The sequence below is a fragment of the Gopherus flavomarginatus genome, chromosome 9, assembly GCF_025201925.1.
Source record: "Gopherus flavomarginatus isolate rGopFla2 chromosome 9, rGopFla2.mat.asm, whole genome shotgun sequence".
Lineage (NCBI taxonomy): Eukaryota > Metazoa > Chordata > Testudines > Testudinidae > Gopherus > Gopherus flavomarginatus.
This window is the reverse complement of record NC_066625.1, coordinates 20899852-20920853: the sequence shown is the minus strand read 5'-3', so window position 1 is coordinate 20920853 and position 21002 is coordinate 20899852. Positions and strand designations below refer to the sequence as shown.

The following is a 21002-nucleotide window of genomic DNA, read 5'->3' as shown; positions in this document are numbered from 1 at the left end:
TCTCATGATCCAAGATGATGGAGCTTGAATGCATCTGCAGGAGTGGCTTATTCAAGCACCAGCAGGAGGGTGCTGCTCCTATTGATCTTAAGGACTCAATTCTGCTGTCAGCTGGGCTCTGATAATCTAGTTTTCCTATATGCCTGAAGCTCCCATTGTAGAACAGAACACTAGAGTCAAGTTAACTCGGTGACAACATACCCTATATGCCTTTGTGCCATTTGGTGACCCTCCTATCTCAGGAGATAGCACCTGATCTCAGAGCAGAATTTTGGCCATGACCTCACTTGCTTCCAAAATATCTGTTCCACAGGATTCCCATGGAATTTGGGTAAATCTAAGAACACCCACACACAGTATTTAGAATTATGGGATGAAGGACAACAAAGTGGGTATTTTTCTGAAACCTCTGAAACACAAAAACTTTGTAGAATCGGAGAGGTCCCAGTGGCATTTTGAAGCAACATAAAGAGAATGGCTACCACAATGCAAACAGAAAGTGAAATCCTTGAAAAGAGTAATCTCATTGGTCGATAGGTGCCTTTATAAAGCAAACAGAATTTATTTTGCTTGCTTATACACTCTACTATGAGGGAAGGGTTAAAAGCTTCAAATCAGTTTAAAAAACGTATGTGGCCATAGTTTGCAAATAGCTAATTTTATAAGATCTTTCCTCTCCCCACAGGAATGTAACACATTTGAGGTTCACTTGGCTAATAAATATTAATTGGTCTGGAAATGTCCTATGGGATAATTCACTTTTCCACAGTCTTGGCAGCCCTATGCACAATAGCTAAGTGTAGGGAAGAGGAGCAAATCTGAGACTAAGAAAAAAGGAGGTGTGTGGGAGAGTCCCATGAAACATACTCCTGTAAGTATGACACTAGTTAGGAAGAGAATCTGTCCTTTCTCCAACTTAAACCTTGGATTATTAGTATATACTCTTGTTCAGCTTGTCCAGTTTACTTCCCTGCCTACTTCTTAGCTGATGTAACACCTTTTCCATTTCCTTACTCTCGTCAAGTGCTGGAAGATAGCTCCTCCCTCCAACACATTCAGGTGAGAGCCTCCCGTTGCAACATGTCTTTCACTGACACTGGTCTCCACTCCCTTCTGCCAGCTTCCATGCTAGTTCCTCCCCAACTCCTGCATGACCTTGAGTAAAATCCATTTTCCCCTACTGGCGCCCAACCTGAGTGGAAGTCACGTTGAGAAGTGAGCCACAAGAGGAGAGGCAATTTGGATTAACTATGAAATTCTGAAAGCCTGAAGCATTTATTTTACAGTTTGCCCCAACAGCAACAGAGGAAACTTTCAATCTGTAACAAAACTGAGAATTAGTCAGTTTCCCAAGTATTAAGAGTTTAATATTTTCCCTATTGAAGCTGGATTGATTCAGATGCTATATTTGGGCAGGCAAGATTTATACATCTGCTAGAGTCTGGACCAGCCTGCAAAATTCTGGGTTTCTGGATTGAGGCCCATTTCTAAAACAACAAAACTCAGCTCTTCACTTCTGACGTATTGATAAGAAAAGATCACCATATTAGGTCATTAATATGAACTGACAGACAGCATCACTAGATCACTCAATGCTCATTTCAGGTCCCACTTATTACTAGCTAGCTGTTCTGAACCATCAATCCTATACATTAATAGGTTCCTAGCAGGTTCAGTGATTTGATAGCTTGTAAAGACATTGTTCTGTACAATAAAACATTCACTTCACAACAACAAAATGCACCTTAACATCTTGGTCTTATTTACTGCCATTATGCAGTATCTGCAAATATTTATCATATTAATCCCATCACAGTGGTTTACAAGTTGCAGTAAATTTTATAAAATTATACAATTTGTTTACAACTAACCATGTGACAATGTTTTTTAAACAGGACTGGTTTAGAAATTATGAATCCTTCCACCAACGTGTGATTTAATAGACAGGTCAAGTTAAGCCTTTGCTATTGTGTCATTATCCTTTCTCCAGTTAATCTTGGGATTTTTTTTTGTTTTGATTTAAATGGGAAATTTGATTTAAGACATGATTTAAGTCAGTGCATTAAAATCTGTGTATAGAATGCCAGAGTCTCTAAATAGACAAGATTCTGAATAACTGTAGTCAATATTTAATAAATTAATACTGACAGACAATCCCATCTGTAATAAAACTGAAACTGTCTGCTGTCTACTTTGTTTCTTAGGAAGTTATTTATTTTGAATGTAATAGGAAAACAGCATTAAAAATCTTTTCTACAATTTCTTTTAAGCATTCACAAAAGATTCCAGATTAAGACCCTGGAGATTTAAACAGTATATATACATAGAGTCCTATGAAATCCTTTTTATTATTGTGTATTTTCAGATTTATTATTTTCTGATTTCTTTTTTTTTCCATTTAAAAAAAATAATTAATTAAATCTTCTCCAGTGCTGGGGTCATGGTGGGGACACAAAGCTCCTCTGGCCCTGGGTCCACAGAGAGGAGACAATTTTATTTTTTGGTATTGTGCTGGATTTTTGAGTGCTGGATTCCATGTTTTTGTTTTTATTCCGCAATTCCATCCATGTTCTCGTTAATGTGGATTTCATAGTGCCTTAATATACAGCACAGGTACTGAATAGGAGGTAACACTGCAAGTTTCTCTATATTGTCCTGACACTGTGCTACAATCCTAAACTTAAAAGGCAACTCTATAAAAGACAGGACTATTTGATTGTTAACCTAACTGCTCAGATCACCACAAAATGACTGGTGTTCAGTGATGTACATGCTTATCTACCAAGAACTGGATTGAACCCACCAACTCATTTTGCATAGGCCACTGATCAGCTATCAGAAAGCAGTGTTTAATAATCAGAACTGCATGCATTTAATTAAATGATATATGGGAGAAATTGAAATTATTCTTATACACTTAATAGAACCATTGTTATGATTACAGTATTTTTATGCATACATGATATAAACCTACTAGATTCTTTAAACTAGATGGTCAAGATTTTCAGTGCCAAAACATTTTAAAGGGCCTGATCATCAGAGGATGAGTTCTTAGCACTGACTAACTAGGCCCCATTTGGCTCAGATGCCAAAAATTAGGGCATCCAAAATCAGTAGGCATTTCTGAAAATCTTGGCCAGAATCCTTAGAACACTAAATTCTATTCATCTAACTCACGTGAGTAGTCTCATGGTACTCTTGAGTAAAGCAAGCAGGATCTGGCTCATATCATATCATATAATCTGTTATTGAATGTTTCTACTGAGATTGCAGGCTCAGATACTGTATAACCTTTTATAATGTGTTAATTCTAGAGAGGAGATCCCACTGAATTATTGTCTTAAAGAGACAACAGAAGAGTATTTAAGTGGATTAATAACTGCAGTACGTAACACAAGCTCATATCACAAAGTGAAGGTTCTCTGCAGTCACTAATCTTAGTAGCATATATATATTTTATTTACTTGTGAGGGCATTCTGTGCCAAAAAATTAAATTCTGTGCACAATATTTTAAAATTCTGTGTGGAGGAGCTCAGTGTGGGGGGATCCAGGTGTGGGGTGAGAGAATTCTGTATGGGACAATCTGGAAGGAGGCAGCTCAGTGGGGGGTCTAGGCGTGGGAGATCTGAATGCCCAGAGGCTCCCCCCACATTGAGGGGGTTCCAGGTGCAGGGGCAATTGGACTCTGCAGGGGTTTCCAAGTGAAAGTGACTGGGACTCAGCAGAGGGGTCTGGGGGTGGGGGTCTTGGTGGCATGGGAGTCTGGGTGCAGCTAGTTGGGGGTCAGTGGTGTAGGGGTCTGGATGTGGAGGTACAGGGGGTGGGGCTTGTGGGGGTGTTGAGTGCAGGGAGGTCAGAGGGAGGTGGTCTGGGTGCAGGGGCGGGGGTCTGGAGGCAGGGGAACTGGGTGCAGGGAGGATACAGCTGCAGGGGTTGAGGTTCAGTGGGATGGGGTTCAGGTATGGAGGGCTAGGGGGGTTCTGGGTGTAAGGGGGAGGTTTGGTGGGGGTGTCTGGGTATGGGAGGTCCAGCTGCACGGTGGTTGGGTGGATGGGACAGCAACTCCCCATACAGAGACATCTACCCCTGCAGCTGTGAAGCGATGAAAGAAGGATGCAGAGCTTCCTGCAGCTGTGGGAGTGTGTGGGGGGGTTCTGGGTGTGAATCTGACACAGCCCCAGCCACTCCTTGCAGGGGAAGAGGAAGTCCCATCCTCACCTGCCTCCAGCCCAGCTGGGACTAGCAGCTGAACCCGGCTCAGGGTAGGAGTCACTAGCTGGGTGTCTCTGCGGTGATTTACCTCTCCATTGGCTGCTCCGGGTGCCTGAAACGATGTACCTGCACAGCTAGGGAGCGGTGCCTGACTGCTCTTGCAGCTTCCCTTTGCTTCCCTGTCAGAAAGTCATTTTTCTGCGGGGAAGCAAAAAAAATCTGCAGGGACATGAATTCTGCACAAGTGCAGTGGCGCAAAATTTCCCCATGAGTAATTTTATGCTAAAATTAGCAGGGAACAACTTGTTCACTGTAAACAAGTCCAGTATTTTTGCATATTTATTCATATACTAAAAATTAGGCAAGGCAAATTAATCAGGAGAGAGAGATAATTTAAAGAGCCAATAAGGACAGTTTTAAAAATATGGATAGTACACGTCATTCTATGTTTAGCACATGTGTATCTACTAAATTAGTTTCCTTACCATTTGCAGCTTTTCAAAGAAGGGAGGAAAAGCTGTACATTGAACTATTCTTTGAAGACGAAAACAGATTCATGTGATAAACACATCTACATCCAATTCTCCCCAAAGGAATTTATGCAAGGTAGGCTTTCAATTCAATCTGTAATTCAATATTAGTAGGCAAAAGTTGGCACATGAATTACAGATTACACTCCTGTCAATCTTGTAAAGACTTTAGACCTTTTAAAGATATGAATTTTTAGTCTTTCAAAGTGGAACTCACATTCAATCTATGAATTTTTCAACAAAGACAAACTTCAATATACAAGTTATGCATCAAATTAATTGGTTCGGAGAGGCTTTAGCTGCAGTCTGCTTACAGATTTTCTTATTTTTTATTTTTAAACAGATTCAAACACCAATATTAACTCATTTTCTGATTCAACCAAGACATCTAGCTTTTATGATAAGCTGCTTGTTGGGATTCATTTATAAAGGAGCTCTCTTATCGATGTGCAGAAGATACTGCAGTAGCAGATAAGACTGCAAGTAACAGAACAATTTTTGATTTCTGGGACATGATTTTTCTTTTGGGGTCTCGCATGTTAATACCTAGTTGCCGCTGGTTGCCTTTTCCCATCACTCAGTGCAATCTATGACAGTTCTTCACACTCAGTTCTGCAACCATTATTCACTTTGAGCAAACCTTATTCATGCGAGTCGTCTGACTGAAGTCAATAGGGCTACTCGTGAATAAGTGCCACAAAATGGGACATAGGCTTGAAGAATATGGGTCTCAGTTCATTAGATTTTTTAAAATAGCTCTACATTCAAAAAAGTGCATTAATAAGAAGTCACTTCTTTTTCTGAAAAAAACCCAACCCCTTGGGTTTCTATAACTACTGTCAGGTTTTAACATAATAAACTGACAGTCAATAACAAAAATGACCCACACAGCACCTTTAAGTGGGGGGCCGTTGTCTGGCTTGCTGAGGGAAAGGAATCAGTGTTTTGAGGATGAGGGAGAGAGGTCAGAAGCTGCTGCAAAAGGAGGTGGAGTGAGTGTGGTGACTCTGACTCATCCTCTGGGACTGGAAGGGCGAAGGAGTTGAAGAAGAGCAAGCCTAGGCATGAGGAGCTCTTTTTCCACAGAGCGGGCAAGGCAGCACCTACCTTTCCCTCCCCTTCAGGTGGCAAAATACCAGGTTTGGTCAGGACCTGCTGTGGGCATCATGCTAACCATTTCTTTTAGGGCATTTGGGAAGGACTTTTTCCCTCATCAGCAGATTGGCCTAGGTGGGGTAGGTTTTTTTTTGTCTTCCACAGCAGGTTCAGGGATGGTTTTATTATGGTTAACAGCGAAAGGAGTTAGGCTATATGTCGCAACTCATTATGTAAGTGTGGGGTGGTTGTCCAGGTACTCCACAGGGAATGTGTACAGTGACTGGATAAATGGCTTGGAAAAGGACTTAAAAAGGAAGTGTGGGTTAAAGTAATGGAACAGGGTGGGACAGGGGCTTCAGGGCTCCTAAACGTGGTATAGCAGGAGACAACCCCCTTTTCTTACAGCCCACCTTAACCCTCCTACAAGGGTGGTGGTGGATGGCAAGGTCCCAGCAATGGGTGGCTGGGGGACCTGCATGGAAAAAGATGGGGGCTGGCAGAAGCCTTCCAGGTATTAACTGAATGATCACGGAGTTACCTGCATGATACACTTTTATCTGCTGGGAAGTCATAGACATCTAATAATAAAATTGCAGTCTGATTAAAACTATATCAGGTGTCTCCTGTCCTTCCTTCGGTATAGCCAGACAATTCAGCAGCCTACGGGAACACAGATTATCCAAACAACTTGTGAGAAGAGAGTTGTTCTGGTGCACAGGTAAACCAGAATATATTATTTAGTAAACATGAATGAATATTGGTTAAGACTCTATACCGGAGGAAAAAAAAGATGGCTAAAGCACAGTTTACCGCCTGTGGCAGTATAGCTAACAGATGTTATGAACTGGATTCCAGTTGATCCATTTCAGGATTTACAGCACTTGTAACAATTATTCTCCCAGTTTTCTTTAGTTGTTCTCACAACATCGTTACAAGTCACTTTCCAGTAAAAAGGTGACAGGCACTTTCAACTTAAGCAATCTTTTAGCAACAGCATTTCATGTGTCTTACAAACTAGCTGTAAGAATGCCCAAATGTCCCCTTTCTTTATGCTGAGAGACTGTTTTTATAATAACATCAGCAAGAAATCAATAACAGAACAAAGTCAAATGCTGGAATACTCTATTCTGTAACATGTTAACTTTGTGTTTCCTTTTTTGCTAAACTCCTTGAGCTGACTTGTACTGCACCTTGTCTTTAAGCAAAAACAAAAATTTCAATAGAAAATTATTAGAATCTCCATTTTGGTAGAATAACTCTTCACAAGTGAGAGCTTCTGGGAATATCTGACTAGAAACACACAGGCTATTTTTGCCCTCTCTACTGTTTTTCCTTCTGTTATTTACTTTGTAACGTTTATAAAAGACTCTTGAGTGCACCAGAAGATCATAATGAAAAAGCAACAGTCATTCCATTTCCAAAAGGCCATGGGTTTGGAAAGTTTTTTAAGTACAACTTTGTGACAAATATTGATTAGTGATAGTTACAGTTGTACTTCTAAGAAAAAAATAATATTCTCCAAACATGATGCGCACAGATCTCAGGAACAGAAATAGATGGTATGGGTGTACGAGACACTACAGCACAAACAAGGGACTCAAAGTAGTGGAGTAAGTTTAGAAGAAAAGAGAATGCTTTACAAAACAAAGTGTGTACAATTTGCTGAGTGCCCCGTGAAGAGCCCTCATATTCCATTGGGAAAATGCTTGCTGCTTTTGAAAGTGACCTGTTAAATCAGAATGATGAACCTTAGTATTGAGTCTCCTTTCAGGAATTAACTCAATACAGCTATATTCTCCCCAGGGCCTTTCATAATCAACAGTATAGGATAGGTCAGAATCACAGGGCAGTTTAAAGTACATGGTGCTGATGTTCACAATTATACAAAGGGTCAGAGATCACCACTTTGAGGCTCCAGGTTCCGTGGCTCCCTTTGATGGTGCCGAGATAGCTTTGGAAAGCGGGTAGCCACTCTTGAGCGATTGCTTTTGCTTACTGGTTCTCCCACAGGTTGGATATCACTAGGAAAAAAGAAAAAGAAACACCAGAATAAGTTAATGTTGTGTGTAAATTCTCCTGTAGTTATTCTAAATGCAGAAAAAGGAGATGTTATGAGACTCCAGCACATGATGGCAAAGTACCGTATATATCTTTAACTACATGGACTTGCATTATTTATACTGCTAACTGGAGTATGAATTACAAATGCACTCTAGAAAAAATGAGAACAAGTAGTACTTTATGGAAGACTGTAATTTCTAAGACAAAAACATAACTCAATGGGCTGAAGTTCAGAGATGGCATTAAAAGCATTTGAAAGTGATATATGTAAAGGCAAACTAGACAAAAGCTTGGATGATGCCCTAGTTAACATTCTTCTCATTATGGATGGATGTATCCTTATGTGATGAAATACGTTAGTAACACACTGCTGCTGGAAATTCTTCATTCTACTCTGGCCCACAACAGACTATGATCTTACATGAATGAGTCTTCTGAAAATAACTTGGAAAGCAAATACTCTAAGAACAAAAAGCAGTAACAGAAATTTCTGGTTACACAGGTGTCATTCAGAGGCTACAGACACCTCCAGAAACCACAGCAGAAAGGAATAATGTTGTACTTTTGCCATACTTTTTAGAAGACTCTACAGGGCTTCAAATTATACAGTTTACACACGTCTCAATCAGCATCACTGATTAGCATTTCACAAACCAGCCAAATGATAACAAGGTTATGCAGCATGCAAAGTCAAAGTTATTTTGACATGTAAAAATCAGCTATTTATACCAATATTCAATCTGAGTTGATGAATTAAGAAGAGAGATGCTCTTCTGCAGTCTTTACTATTTTGGCTTAAAGCTGATGTATTTTAAAGCAAACAATGCATTAACTCCACGTAGATCTCTTCTCCCTGCAGGATGGCATTTACCACTGTGCAGAGAGCCTGCCTAAGGCTTATTTCCTTCATAAAGCACTTGGAGAGCTACTGATGAAAAGCCCTATATAAGAGGTGGGTATTATTATTATAGGCACACTTAGATTCCATTTAAGATGCATTTTGAGGGCTTAAATGGGATGGACCTAAGTGGATCATAGGCCTTGTAAAAGCTCTGTTCAAGTGTGCAGAATTCACCCTCAGGGAGCAGAGTATTTTAGTAAGGTAAGTCAATCAACAGTACTTCATTTTGTCAGTGGTAACTATTAGTTTTGTAAGGCTAATGAGCAGTTGCCAATATTCCCCAACATAATGGACAGTGGTTCCAGAAAATACCCTGCCAAAGTCAGTTGCTAAATTGAAAATGTTAGCAGAAAATAAAAATGCTTTTCAAATAGCAGTGTGACATTTCATTGTTGTGCATTTCCCTAGTAGAATAGTTTGAAGTAGCCTCGGTTTCGACACAGCCTTAAGTATACCGATTTTAACTAAAGTTTCTAACACAGTACTTTTTCTTCCGCTGTGATCAGAAAGTCCACAACATGAAAATAATTGCATAAAATTCTCATCAATCTCAAAACTTCTTAGCAACACACTTGTTGTTCTTGTGTAATAGCAAGGCTTACAAACTACCACTTTAGTGCTTTGCTTGCTTGTCAATAAAATCAAAACACTAAAATGTAGCTGGGTTCATAATCTTACTCTGTGATAGCCACAGATAATTAGATATCCATTTCAACATTTCCAGATTTTATGATTTTTCATTTTGTGACATCAAAGCCCTGGAGAATCCAAATTAACAAACGCTATATGCAGTACCTAGAAGATCCTGCTTTCTGAATCAATTTCAATTGTGCATATTAATATTACTTCTATTCTATTTTTATTAATATAGGTGCTGAAGGAGAGAATTACTACTTACGATTATACTATTCTTACCATATTAATACACCAATTATCCAAGGTAGCAAAGAGCATCATCATTAACTCAGATGTGTCTGCCAGTTGTATGATGTCATCTGCCCAAATTAAGGAGTTTAACTGTAGATCATCCAATGTCACATCCTCTAACTCATCTAACATTCTTAATGTTTAAGAACATGAAGAAAAGTGATAGCGATTCCATATCACCTTGTCTTACATAAAACTGACTTGAATAAGTTGCTTAATTCTCTACCAATTCTTACAGCACAGTAATAATTTTTATACATAGCTTTTATAATTGCAATCATCTTATCTGAAACTCCATATGATTTTGCTACTTTCCATAATGCTTTCCTATAAACCAAATCAAATGCCTTTGTGAAGTTCATGAAAACACCAAACCCCTATTCTCACTTTTTGTTCCATCAACTGTCAGAGCGTGAATAATTAATAAATGCAACTTGGACTTGGTCTGAAGTTGCACTGTTCCTCGCCTACTAATTTTTCTAAAACTGGCCTTAATCTGTTGATGATTACTTTCATCATAATTTTTCCCAGTACTGATGATATGCTTATTCCTCTATAATTATCTGAATTTGCAGGATCTCCTTTCTTCAAGATTGGCCCAGCTATTGCCTTTAGCCAGTCATCTGGTGACTCCTCTTGTTCCAGTACCTTTTTCTATATTTTTCTAATGCTTCAATAGCACTTGTCCCATCGGCTTTTAAGCAACTGAGCTGTTCAGTAGTCTTTTTTTCAAACAGCTCCACTTGCTCTTTCTATTTCTTCTTCTGATGGTAGTTCAGATGTCCATTCTCTTTGAAAGCTGCCCTATTCACCTAGCGTGACTAGAATGCTTGCATCTGGATGAATTACAAGGTTCAGACCCATGAGTCTGACGAAGTGGGTATTCACCCATGAAAGCTTATGCTCCAATACATTTATTAGTCTATAAGGTGCCACAGGACTCTGTTGCTTTTTACAGGGTTCAGACTTTGTCAGAATGCTCCTTCCGTACTTCCAGCACCTCTTTGGCATTTGCTGTCAGTTCACTGGTAGCCTTTTTTGCTGCTTGCATTGTTGGCCTGATTGTGTTTCCTTGTAACTTAATCGGTTTGTGTATTATTTTCATAGCTTGATTTCTGGAGGTCAACTCTAGTTGCTGAGCCTCTTTTTTCCAAAACTGTTGCTTGTCCAATCTTTGTAATTTCTTCACCACTTTGCATAATGCTTTTACTCCTTCCACTTTCCCAGCAGACTTGTTTGACTTGTTTACACTTTTATGGTGATATTCTTGTTTTGTTGCTTGTCCAGCTTTTCCTTGTTTGCTTATGCCTTCCAATAACTTCCTCCACTGTGTTTTATATTGTTTCCTTGAATATTTCTCAGCCAGACTATAGGGAGATTTCTTCATCATCACAAATTAATATCTTGAAAGGCCTTCCAAGCATCACCTTTTATGCCTCCCTCAGAGTTATCTTTTATCTTATCAAGAGAAAATTTAGTTCCAGCTGCACCCATTGTTTTTTCCTGGACTTTAACTTAATTGTTCCCATTCATGATCACTGCCACACTCAGCATTTCTGTAGACTAATATCCAACAGTGACAGTCTATGCCTTTTACTGATAATAATGTGGTCAGTCTGGTTTCTGGTTTGACCATCTGATGAGTTCTATGTAACCTTGTCTGTGTCTTTGTGAAGAAACTAAATCCCACCAATATTAGATCATGCATCTCACAGTAAGTTTTTAACTTTTTCCAATTATTGTTTGCCATCATGATGTTGTGTGGTCCAACACTATTCATTTGCTTACCATGTCCACTACTAATGTTTGCATTCATATATCCCATTATCAGGATCCTACCATGATGAGGAATCTCATCTACAGTATTATCCAGCTGCTCATAAAATCCATCCCTCTCTTCTGCTGGTGCGTAACAACAGATCACTGTTATGCATAGTTTATCGTAAGCAGTAGTAAACTCTGCTATGACAATCCACTCAGACACCAGTTTCCAGCTGTTCACTGAAGTAACTGTTTTCTTGTTCACTGTTATAGCAACTCTATCTCTATGCTTTGTGTGTTCATTTGAATGACCAGAGTGAAAGAAAGTGTAACTTCTACCTGTCAACTCTCCTATACTCAGCCAATGTGTCTCTTATAGGGTAGCAAAGGGAACCTGTAATTTCCTTAACTCGTTTGCTACTAGCTCAGTTTGGCCTGGAGCAAATAGAGTTCTAACATTCCAGCTTGTCATCCATGTAATATGTTCAGCAGTTATCTGAAATCCATGACCATTTCCATTTGTTAGGCCTAACAGGCTGGGTCGAAATGTGCATAAATCCATTTGGTTTGCTATCCTGTTTCTATAACAAGTAAGTTTTGGCTACAATGACTTTTTAGGCCAATTCACCCTATTAATCTCATGGGAATGCTATGTTATAGCCCGCTGGTCTCCTGGAACAGGGATCAGCAGTTCCACCCTAGCCACCTGACTTCCAAGGCTAAACTGGAAGCAATAAAAAAATAAATACTGTGACAGACCCAGACCAGGGGGGTACAGGAGTCTGGGTAGAAGGCAAATACACTGGCCACAGGATGAATAGTTTTCTGTTCCCTGAGTGACCAAAGCAGATAGATAGTGCTCCACCTACCCCTCCACCCAAGAACCAATACGCTGTTCTGGCAACAGGAAGTGAGGAACAGACACCAATAGCTGAGGAGGAGGCACTGCCTGCCTCCATATCCCCAAAGCTGTTGGGCTCATATGAGGTCCTGAGAGGTGTGCTGCCTGCCTGAAGCCTGCATCTGAGACATTAGAGAAACGGTGCCAAGGCTTATCCATACCTCTGACTACTCCTCCATGCTGCTCAACCACATGGGCACTAATGATACTGTCAGGCGTGACCCTGAGCAGATCAGCAGTGACTACAGGGCTTTGGGAGTGAAGATGAAGGAGTCGGGGGTGCAGGTTGTGTTTTCATCTATCCCCACAGTTGAGCTTAAGGGCACAGGCTGGGATAGGCACATCCTGAAGATGAATGCATGACTGTGCAGATGGTGTCGACAAATGGGCTTCAGCTTTCTTGAAAATGAGAGCTGTTCCAGGAAGGAGAACTGCTGGGAAGAGATGGGGTTCACCTGACCAAGAAGGGGAAGGGCATGTTTGCATGCTAACTCACTAACCTACTGAGGAGGGCTTTATACTAGGTTCAGAGGCAGCAGGTGACAAAAGCCCACAGGTAAGCATAAAAAAAGGTGACCTTCTCAGGGAACTATATGTTATGGGGGAAACGGAAAATTACAGCAGGGTCATAGGAGCAACAAGAGGGAAATTAGTGGGGGAATTTGCTCAACATCTTAGATATCTATACATAAATGCAAGGAGTACGGGGAACAAACAGGAAGGACTGGAAGTATTATTACATAAGCTACATTATTACTCAGGCGGCATCAGAGATTTGGTGGGATAAATCTTACGAATGGCATTTTGGTATAGAGGGATATAGCTTGTTCAGGAAGAACAAACAACAGAAAAAAGGAAGGAGGCACTTTATTACACATCGAAAATATATACACCTGTTCCAAGGTCCAGAAGGCAGGGAGAGGCAAAGCAGTTGAAAGTCTCCAGGTAAAGATAAAAGGGGTAAAAAATAGGGGTAACGTCAGGAAGCGGAGGTGGATGAGGCATTTCTAGAACAAATAGCAGAAATATCCAAAACACAAGACGTGCTAATAATGGGGGACTTGAGCTACCCAGATACCTGTTGGAAAAGTAAAACAGCAAAATACCATTTCCAATAACTTTGGAATAAGTTTCCGAAGGTGGTGGAAGTTATTAGGGAACAACCATTTTAGATTTGATTCTGACCATCAGGGAGGAATTGGTAGTGAATCTAAAGATGGAAAGCAATTTGGTTGAAAGTGATCATGAAATGGTAGATTTGATGATTCTAAGGAAAGCAAGGAGTGAGAGTAGCACAGTAAGGACAATGAACTTGGGGTGGGGGGGGGAAGCAGACTTTAACAAACTCAGAGAAATGGTAGGTAAGGTTCCATGGGATAAAAATCTGAAAATCTAAGAGAGAAAGGAGTTCAGGAGAGCTAGCATTACCTTAAGATGACAGCGTTAAAGGCACAGCTGCAAACTATTCTGATATGAAGGAAATGCAGAAAGAGTAGTAAGAGGCCAATATGGCTCCTCCAGGAGCTCTTTAATGAGCAGAAAATCAAAAAGGAATCCTACAAAGAGAGGAAACACGGACACATTGATAAGGAGGAGTACAAAAGAAAAGCACAATCATGTAGGGACAAAATGAGAGAGGCTGAAGCACAAAATGAGTTACACCAAGCAAAGGGGATAACAGGCAATAAGAAGAGGTTCTTTAAATATGTTAGGAACAAGAGAGACAAAGGTAAGTGTAGGGCCTCTACTTAGTGGGGGAGGGGAGCTAATAACTGATGGCATCAATAAGGCTGAGGTGTTTAATGCCTATTTTGCTTCAGTCCACACTAATAAGGTTAATGGTGACCAGATACTCAACACAATTAATATTAGCAACAGAGAAGGAATGCAAGTCAAAATAGGGAAAGAACAGGTTAAAGAATATTTAGATAAATTAGATTATTCAAGTCAGCAGGGCCTGATTAAATTCATCCTAGGGTACATAAAGAATTAGCTGAAGCATCTTGGGCCTTGGCTACACTGGTGCTTTACAGCGCTGCAACTTTCTCGCTCAGGGGTGTGAAAAAAACACCTCCCTGAGTGCTGCAAGATACAGAGCTGTAAAGCGCCAGTGTAAACAGTGCTGCAGCGCTGGGAGCGCGGCTCTCAGCGCTGCAAGCTAATCCCCATGAGGAGGTGGAGCATGTGCAGCGCTGGGAGAGCTCTCTCCCAGCGCTGGCGCTGTGACCACACTCACACTTCAAAGCGCTGCCACGGCAGCACTTTGAAGTTTCGAGTGTAGCCAAGCCCTTGGAAATGTTGGCAATTATCTCTGAGAACTAAAGGACAACAGGTGAGGTCCAAAACATATATATATTTTTAAAAGGGGAACAAAGAGAACCAGGGACACACAGACCAGTCAGCCTAACTTCAACACCTGGAAAGATACTGGAACAAATTATCAAGCAATCAGTTTGTAAGTACCTAGATGATGATAGGGTTATAAGGAATACCCAGCATGGGTATGTCAAGAACAAATCATGCCATATCAACCTACTTTGTCAGAGTTACTGGCTCTGGCCCAGTAGCCGTAGACAGGTATATCTTGATTTCTGTAAGGCTTTTAATGTAGTCTCACATGACATTCTCGTAAGCAAACTAGGGAAATGTGGTCTGGATAAAATTATTATAAGGTGGATACACAACTGCTTGAAAGAGTAGTTATCAATGGTTCCTCCTCAGATTGGGAGGGCATCTCTAAGTGGTGTCCCAAAAGGGAACAGTTCTGTGCCTGGTACTATTCAATATTTTCATTAATAACTTGGATAATGGAGAGGTGAGTATGTTTATATAATATGCATATAACACAAAGATAGGAGGGCTTGCAAGCACTTTGGGGAGAGAATTAGTATTCAAAAGAACAAACAAATTGGTCTGAAATTGACAAGATGAAAGTCAATAAAGTGCAAAGTATTACAAAGTATTACACTTAAGAAGGAAAAATCAAACGCACAATTACAAACTGGCTTGAAGGTAGTACTGCTGAAAAGGATCTGGGAGTTAAAGTGGAACACAAATTGAATGTGAGGCAACAATGTGATGCAGCTGCAAAAAAGACTACTAACATTCTGTGGTGTATTAAATGGAACGTCCTACATAAGACACAGGAGGTAATTGCTAAGTAAAGCAGGACACTGTTGAGGTCTTTTCTGGAATACTGTGTCCAACTCTGGGTACCAGACTTTAGGAAAGTGTATGGATAAATTAAAGTGAATCCAAAGATCAACAAAAATGATAAAAGGTTTAAAAAACCTGAACTTCGTGGAATAGTTAAAAAAAACTGGGCACATTTAGTCCTGAGAAAAGGAGATTTAGGTTAGAGATCAGGAAAAACTAAGTATAAGGATGGTTAAGTTCTGGAGAATAGGCTTTGAAGGAAGGTTGTGGAAACCCCAACACTGGAGGTTTTTAAGAACAAGTTGGATAAACATCTATCCAGGATGGTCTAGGTTTACTTGGTCCCACCTCAGCACAGGGGGCTGGACTTGATGGCCATCCAGTTCCCTTCCAACCCTTCATTTCTACAATGCTATGTTGGGGATTGTGTGTCAAACTGTAAACTCAGATTGTGCGTTTGCTTTCTACACGGCCATTTGAATTGCATCACTCTGTTGTCCAGTGGTGAGAATGTGCTCAGAGACTGTCGCTATAATAATAGCATTTAGACTTTGGCTTTAAAATAAGAGTGTTCAATGTATACCTGGATTTATTTATTTATTTTTGCTACTGTTATAATTATCTTTCCAGTACAGTGGAGAAAATCATTGCATACACACCTTAAGATACATTACTATGTACTGAAAATATTGGAGTAATTAAAAATAGAGAAGAATTTTATGCATCAGGATTCACAATACATCTTACATGCAAAAATGAGAGGAGTAATGTTTATTTGTTTGACAACAGCAATTTCAACTCACTGATACAACGCTGGATTATAGTGACTAACCAGGGACTTCCTCCTTCATATTCTCAAGTCGTTTGCATTCAAAGACTGACAGATTGAGTGTAGACAGCCTTAATTACCAAATTAACTTTTAAACAGCTCATAATCAATATGTTTGGCATTAGAAGTAACAACAGAACAGGATGAAATAGTAAAAAATGAAGCATGTAAACTATTTACAGAAAGCATGTTCTGAGACACTAACATATCTGCAACTAATAAAAGACAATTTTATCCCTATAGAAATCTTAAGCCATGCAAATCCAAATTTTTACAAAAGAAAGCAAGCAGAAGCCACACCACCCCCTCATCCGACAGGGGTGAGAAATGGAGATATTTGTCATCTCCTCTTACATCCCCTACTCTCTGCCTCTATCATGTCAAGAATATTTGAAAAGTGAAGTCTTCTACTGCTGAAATCACCAACTTACCTCCTGTGCTACTATGATTCAGTTTCCTCACTGAGGGTATGTCTACACTACAGGATTACTCCGATTTTACATAAACCGGTTTTTTAAAACAGATTGTATAAAGTTAAGTGCATGCGGCCACACTAAGCACATTAATTCGGTGGTGTGCGTCCATGTACCGAGGCTAGCGTCGATTTCCAGAGCGTTGCTTTGTGGGTAGCTATCCCATAGCTCCCGCAGTCTCCCCTGCCCATTGGAATTCTGGGTTGAGATCACAATGCATGATGGAACAAAAACAGTGTCGCGGGTGATTCTGGGTAAGTGTCGTCACTCAATCCTTCCTCCGTGAAAGCAATGACAGACAATCATTTTGCGCCCTTTTTCTCTGGATTGCCCTGGCAGATGCCATAGCATGGTAACCATGGAGCCAGCCCTATTGCACCATCTGCTGCTTTAGAAATTGGCAATGACGGTTACCAGTCATATTGTACTGTCTGCTGCTGTCATGGGTGCTCCTGGCTGGCCTCGCTGAGGTCGGTCAGTGGAGCATGGACAAAAGTGGGAATGACTCCCCAGGTCATTCCCTTCTTTATGTTTTGTCTAAAAATAGAGTTAGTCCTGCCGAGAATATGGGGCAAATGTACTAGAGAACCAGAGAGCACAGCCGCTCCGTGTCAGAGCCCCAGAGATCCCGCAGAAATGATAAGCTGAATGCCATTCTAGGGGGTGCCCCTGCAACAACCCCACCAGTTGCTTCCCTCCTCCCCCAACTCTCCTGGGATACCATGGCAGTGTCCCCCATTTGTGTGATGAAGTAATAAAGAATGCAAGAATAAGAAACACTGACTTTCTAGTGAGATAAAATGAGGAGGAGGCAGCCTCCAGCTGCTATGATATTTCAGGCAGGACATCTCCATTACTCATTAAAGGGTGGGGGGGGGAGAGGAGCACAGCCTCCTGCTGCTATGATAGTCCAGAATCTCCATTAGACATGAAAGAGGGGGAGAGGGGAGAGGAGCTCAGCCTCCAGCTGCTATGATGAGGACAGTTACAGCCTTATTGCACCATCTGCCAGGACAGAATCTCCAGGACACAAAGCTTAAAGAACGGAATGACCGAGAGTCATTCCCATTTTTGCCCAGGTGCCCCCCGCCGACCTCAAAGAGGCCAGCCAGGAGCACTCACAGGATGATGATGAGGACAGCTATCAGTCATTTTGTACTGTACCGTCTGCCACTGGGGAGGGGAAGGGAGAGGATGCTGCTGTTTAGCACTGCAGCACCCCGTCTACCAGCAGCATCCAGTAGACATACGGTGACACTGAAAAGAGGCGAGAAACAAATTTTTCCCCTTTTCTTTGGGGGGGGAGAGGGTGGGTAAATTGACGACATATTCCCTGAAGCACTGGCAACAATGTTTTTGACGCTTCAGCATTGGGAGCTCAGCCAAGAATGCAAATGCTTTTCGGAGACTGCAGGAACTGTGGGATAGCTGGAGTTCTCAGTCCCCCCTCCCTCCCTCCATGAGCGTCCATTTGATTCTTTGGCTTTCCGTTATGGTTGTCACACAGCACTGTGTTGAGTCCCTGCTGTGGCCTCTGTCTATCATAGCCTGGAGATTTTTTCAAATGCTTTTGTCATTTTGTCTTCTGGAACAGATCTCTGATAGAACAGATTTGTCTCCCCATACAGCGATCAGATCCAGTATCTCCCGTACGGTCCATGCTGGAGCTCTTTTTGCATTTGGGACTGCATGGCCACCCATGCTGATCAGCGCTCCACGCTGGGCAAGCAGGAAATGAAATTCAAAAGTTAGCGGGGCTTTTCCTGTCTACTTGGCCAGTGAATCTGAGTTCGGATCGCTTTCCAAAGCGGTCACAATGGTGCACTGCGGGATACTGCCCGGAGGCCAATACCGTCGAATTGTGGCCACACTAACTGTACTCTGACATGGCAATACCGATTTCAGCGCTACTCCCCTTGTCGGGGAGGAGTACAGAAACCGGTTTTAAGAGCCCTTTATAGCGATATAAAGGGCTTCGTTGTGTGGATGGGTGCAGGGTTAAATCAGTTTCACGCTGCTAAATTTGGTATAAATGCGTAGTATAGACCAGGCCTGAGTGATAGGAAAGCATCACCATCTGATTGGACTACTTCAGTCAAATCTTTTAATCTTATTACTGCTTTAGATTGCTTTGTCTTGGTTGAGCCCACCTTATTCACTACCAAACCCAGCTTCCCATGGACCATCTCTGTATCACCAGAGCTGTGGGTTTTAAAGAGATGTAGGTGCACATGGAGGAGGGATGTAGTAGGGCTGTTAGATCTCCCACTCTGTAAATCCAACATCCTCATTGAAGCAGGGATTCAGGCAGCAAAGGCCAAGGAGCAGGTGCACAGCTGCTGTGTTGCCTAGTTGCGAGGATTCCTCTCCCCCATTCTTCTTGAGACCTTCTTGCTCCAAGCCCAGCTCTTTGGATTTGGAACAATAGGATGATACATCTCTCAGCAATGGAACTCACATTTTTTTCATCTTTGTTCAGATATTCCCCTTAGTAAATAAGCTTCTAAGATGCTCTGCTCTGAGTTTTGCAAATACACTGCTTAGAAAATAATTTAAAAAAAACATGTTATGGCACAAAAGTTCAATGAGATTATTTTTAATAATGAAATCCTTTCTGTTATTATGATAAGAGTGAACAGCATGATAAAAAGAAGTTTACTCAAAAAAATCTTGTTTTGATCAACCAACAAGTCCTTCATCTTTAATTAGTCCATCAAATAAAGAAGTTTTAGCTGCTTTTCTGAAAGTAACCTCATCATTTGTCTTAGAAGGTAACAGGAGTGACATTAACACATGCAACAATGTAGAACAGAATCAAAGAAACCCTTTATTAAAGAAAGATTAGGATTTTCATGGGTGTTAAGCAAAGAATAGTAAATATGATAGGAGAAAAAATTAAGAAATGGGAAATCCACTTCTAAAATATAGTTCTGCAAGACTATGACTTTTCTCTGGTAGACAGGTTAACTACAGTAAATAAATAAATGAACTTTCACAGCAAAAGCTCTTCCTTTTATCTTTTATTACAGATGACAACTTAAGTGCTAACAATATGCTTGCTACTGTGGACAACAAGATGGCCTTTAGTCTAAAGAGCTTTTGAACAGAGAAAGGCCTCACCTTGGATAAAGTTTTATAGACTTTTTGGAGTTTTTAAAAGCTATCATTTTCCATTTCTTTCCTGTGGGAGCCTCATTAAAATACTAGACTTTTATGAAGTATTTGAATGAGCAGATCGTTGAGGCATGACATTCTGGATTTGGAAGTACATTTCATAAATCTCATCAAGATCATGAAGATGTAAACAAAGGGGGCATTTGGGCTAGCGTTGAGGAAGTGCAAGAAGGAATATGATATGGGAGGATGAAGTTATGCAGTGTATTAAAAACAGGGAAGGTGAAGCTAGTAGAGCAAATCAAAGAGGGATATGACATTGTCTGACCACTAAATAATTTTGGTTGTAGCATTTTAGCTGGATCAAAGAGGAACTATGTGGACATCACGGAGAACAGCAAGGAAGTGGCCACAATAATCAGTAACAAAATCTGATTTCACATAGCAGCAAGTTAAAAGCAAAAAAACAAACAAACAAACAAACAAACAAACAATCTCAGTAACTAAAACCAGGTGGAATTTAAACAAAAAAACATACTAAAAAGGCATCAGAATCTCTGGAAAGATTTAAATAATAATGAACCTTTGCTATAAGTATTTTTCAGAAAAACTTGAAAACCCAGTCTTCAATGAGACTACACCAGACTCCTCCCATAGCCAGCTGAGCCTTAAAACTCTGGACAGAAAACTCAAAAGACTTAACATTTACGTTAAAGTATTTAGGTGGACCATACTTCAATCTAGTCATCTTCTCAGCTTTGCATGAGTAGTGGCCTCTCTCCATAAACACACATCTCCCAAAGGTGTCCCATACACCAACATGCTCAATACAGGGTTGCTAAAAAAAGTTTTAATCTCCAACACATCAGTGAATTATGCAATATCAACTTGTACTTACGTTTCCTGTCTTTGAATGACTCATCTTGTGTGTCGTTCTGCTGGCAGAACCACTCAGCTTTATATTTTTCACACCATAATGCACAGGACAGCATACTTGAAAAAATCAACAGATTCAGACAGGCTTCCATTGATTTATGT

At 40.6% G+C, this 21002-nt stretch overlaps 1 protein-coding gene across 3 annotated transcripts in view; it reads right to left on the bottom strand.

Moving 5' to 3' along the window:
* Window positions 1-2844: 2844 nt before the first annotated feature.
* SNX29 (sorting nexin 29) overlaps window positions 2845-21002 on the bottom strand; it is a 443704-nt gene continuing 425546 nt past the window's right edge. For all 3 annotated transcript variants that reach the window (XM_050967714.1, XM_050967715.1, XM_050967723.1), the window contains one exon: window positions 2845-7862. In XM_050967714.1, coding sequence (XP_050823671.1) covers window positions 7733-7862 — 130 coding nt within the window. In that variant the 3' untranslated portion in view covers window positions 2845-7732. The remainder of the gene's footprint in view (window positions 7863-21002) is intronic.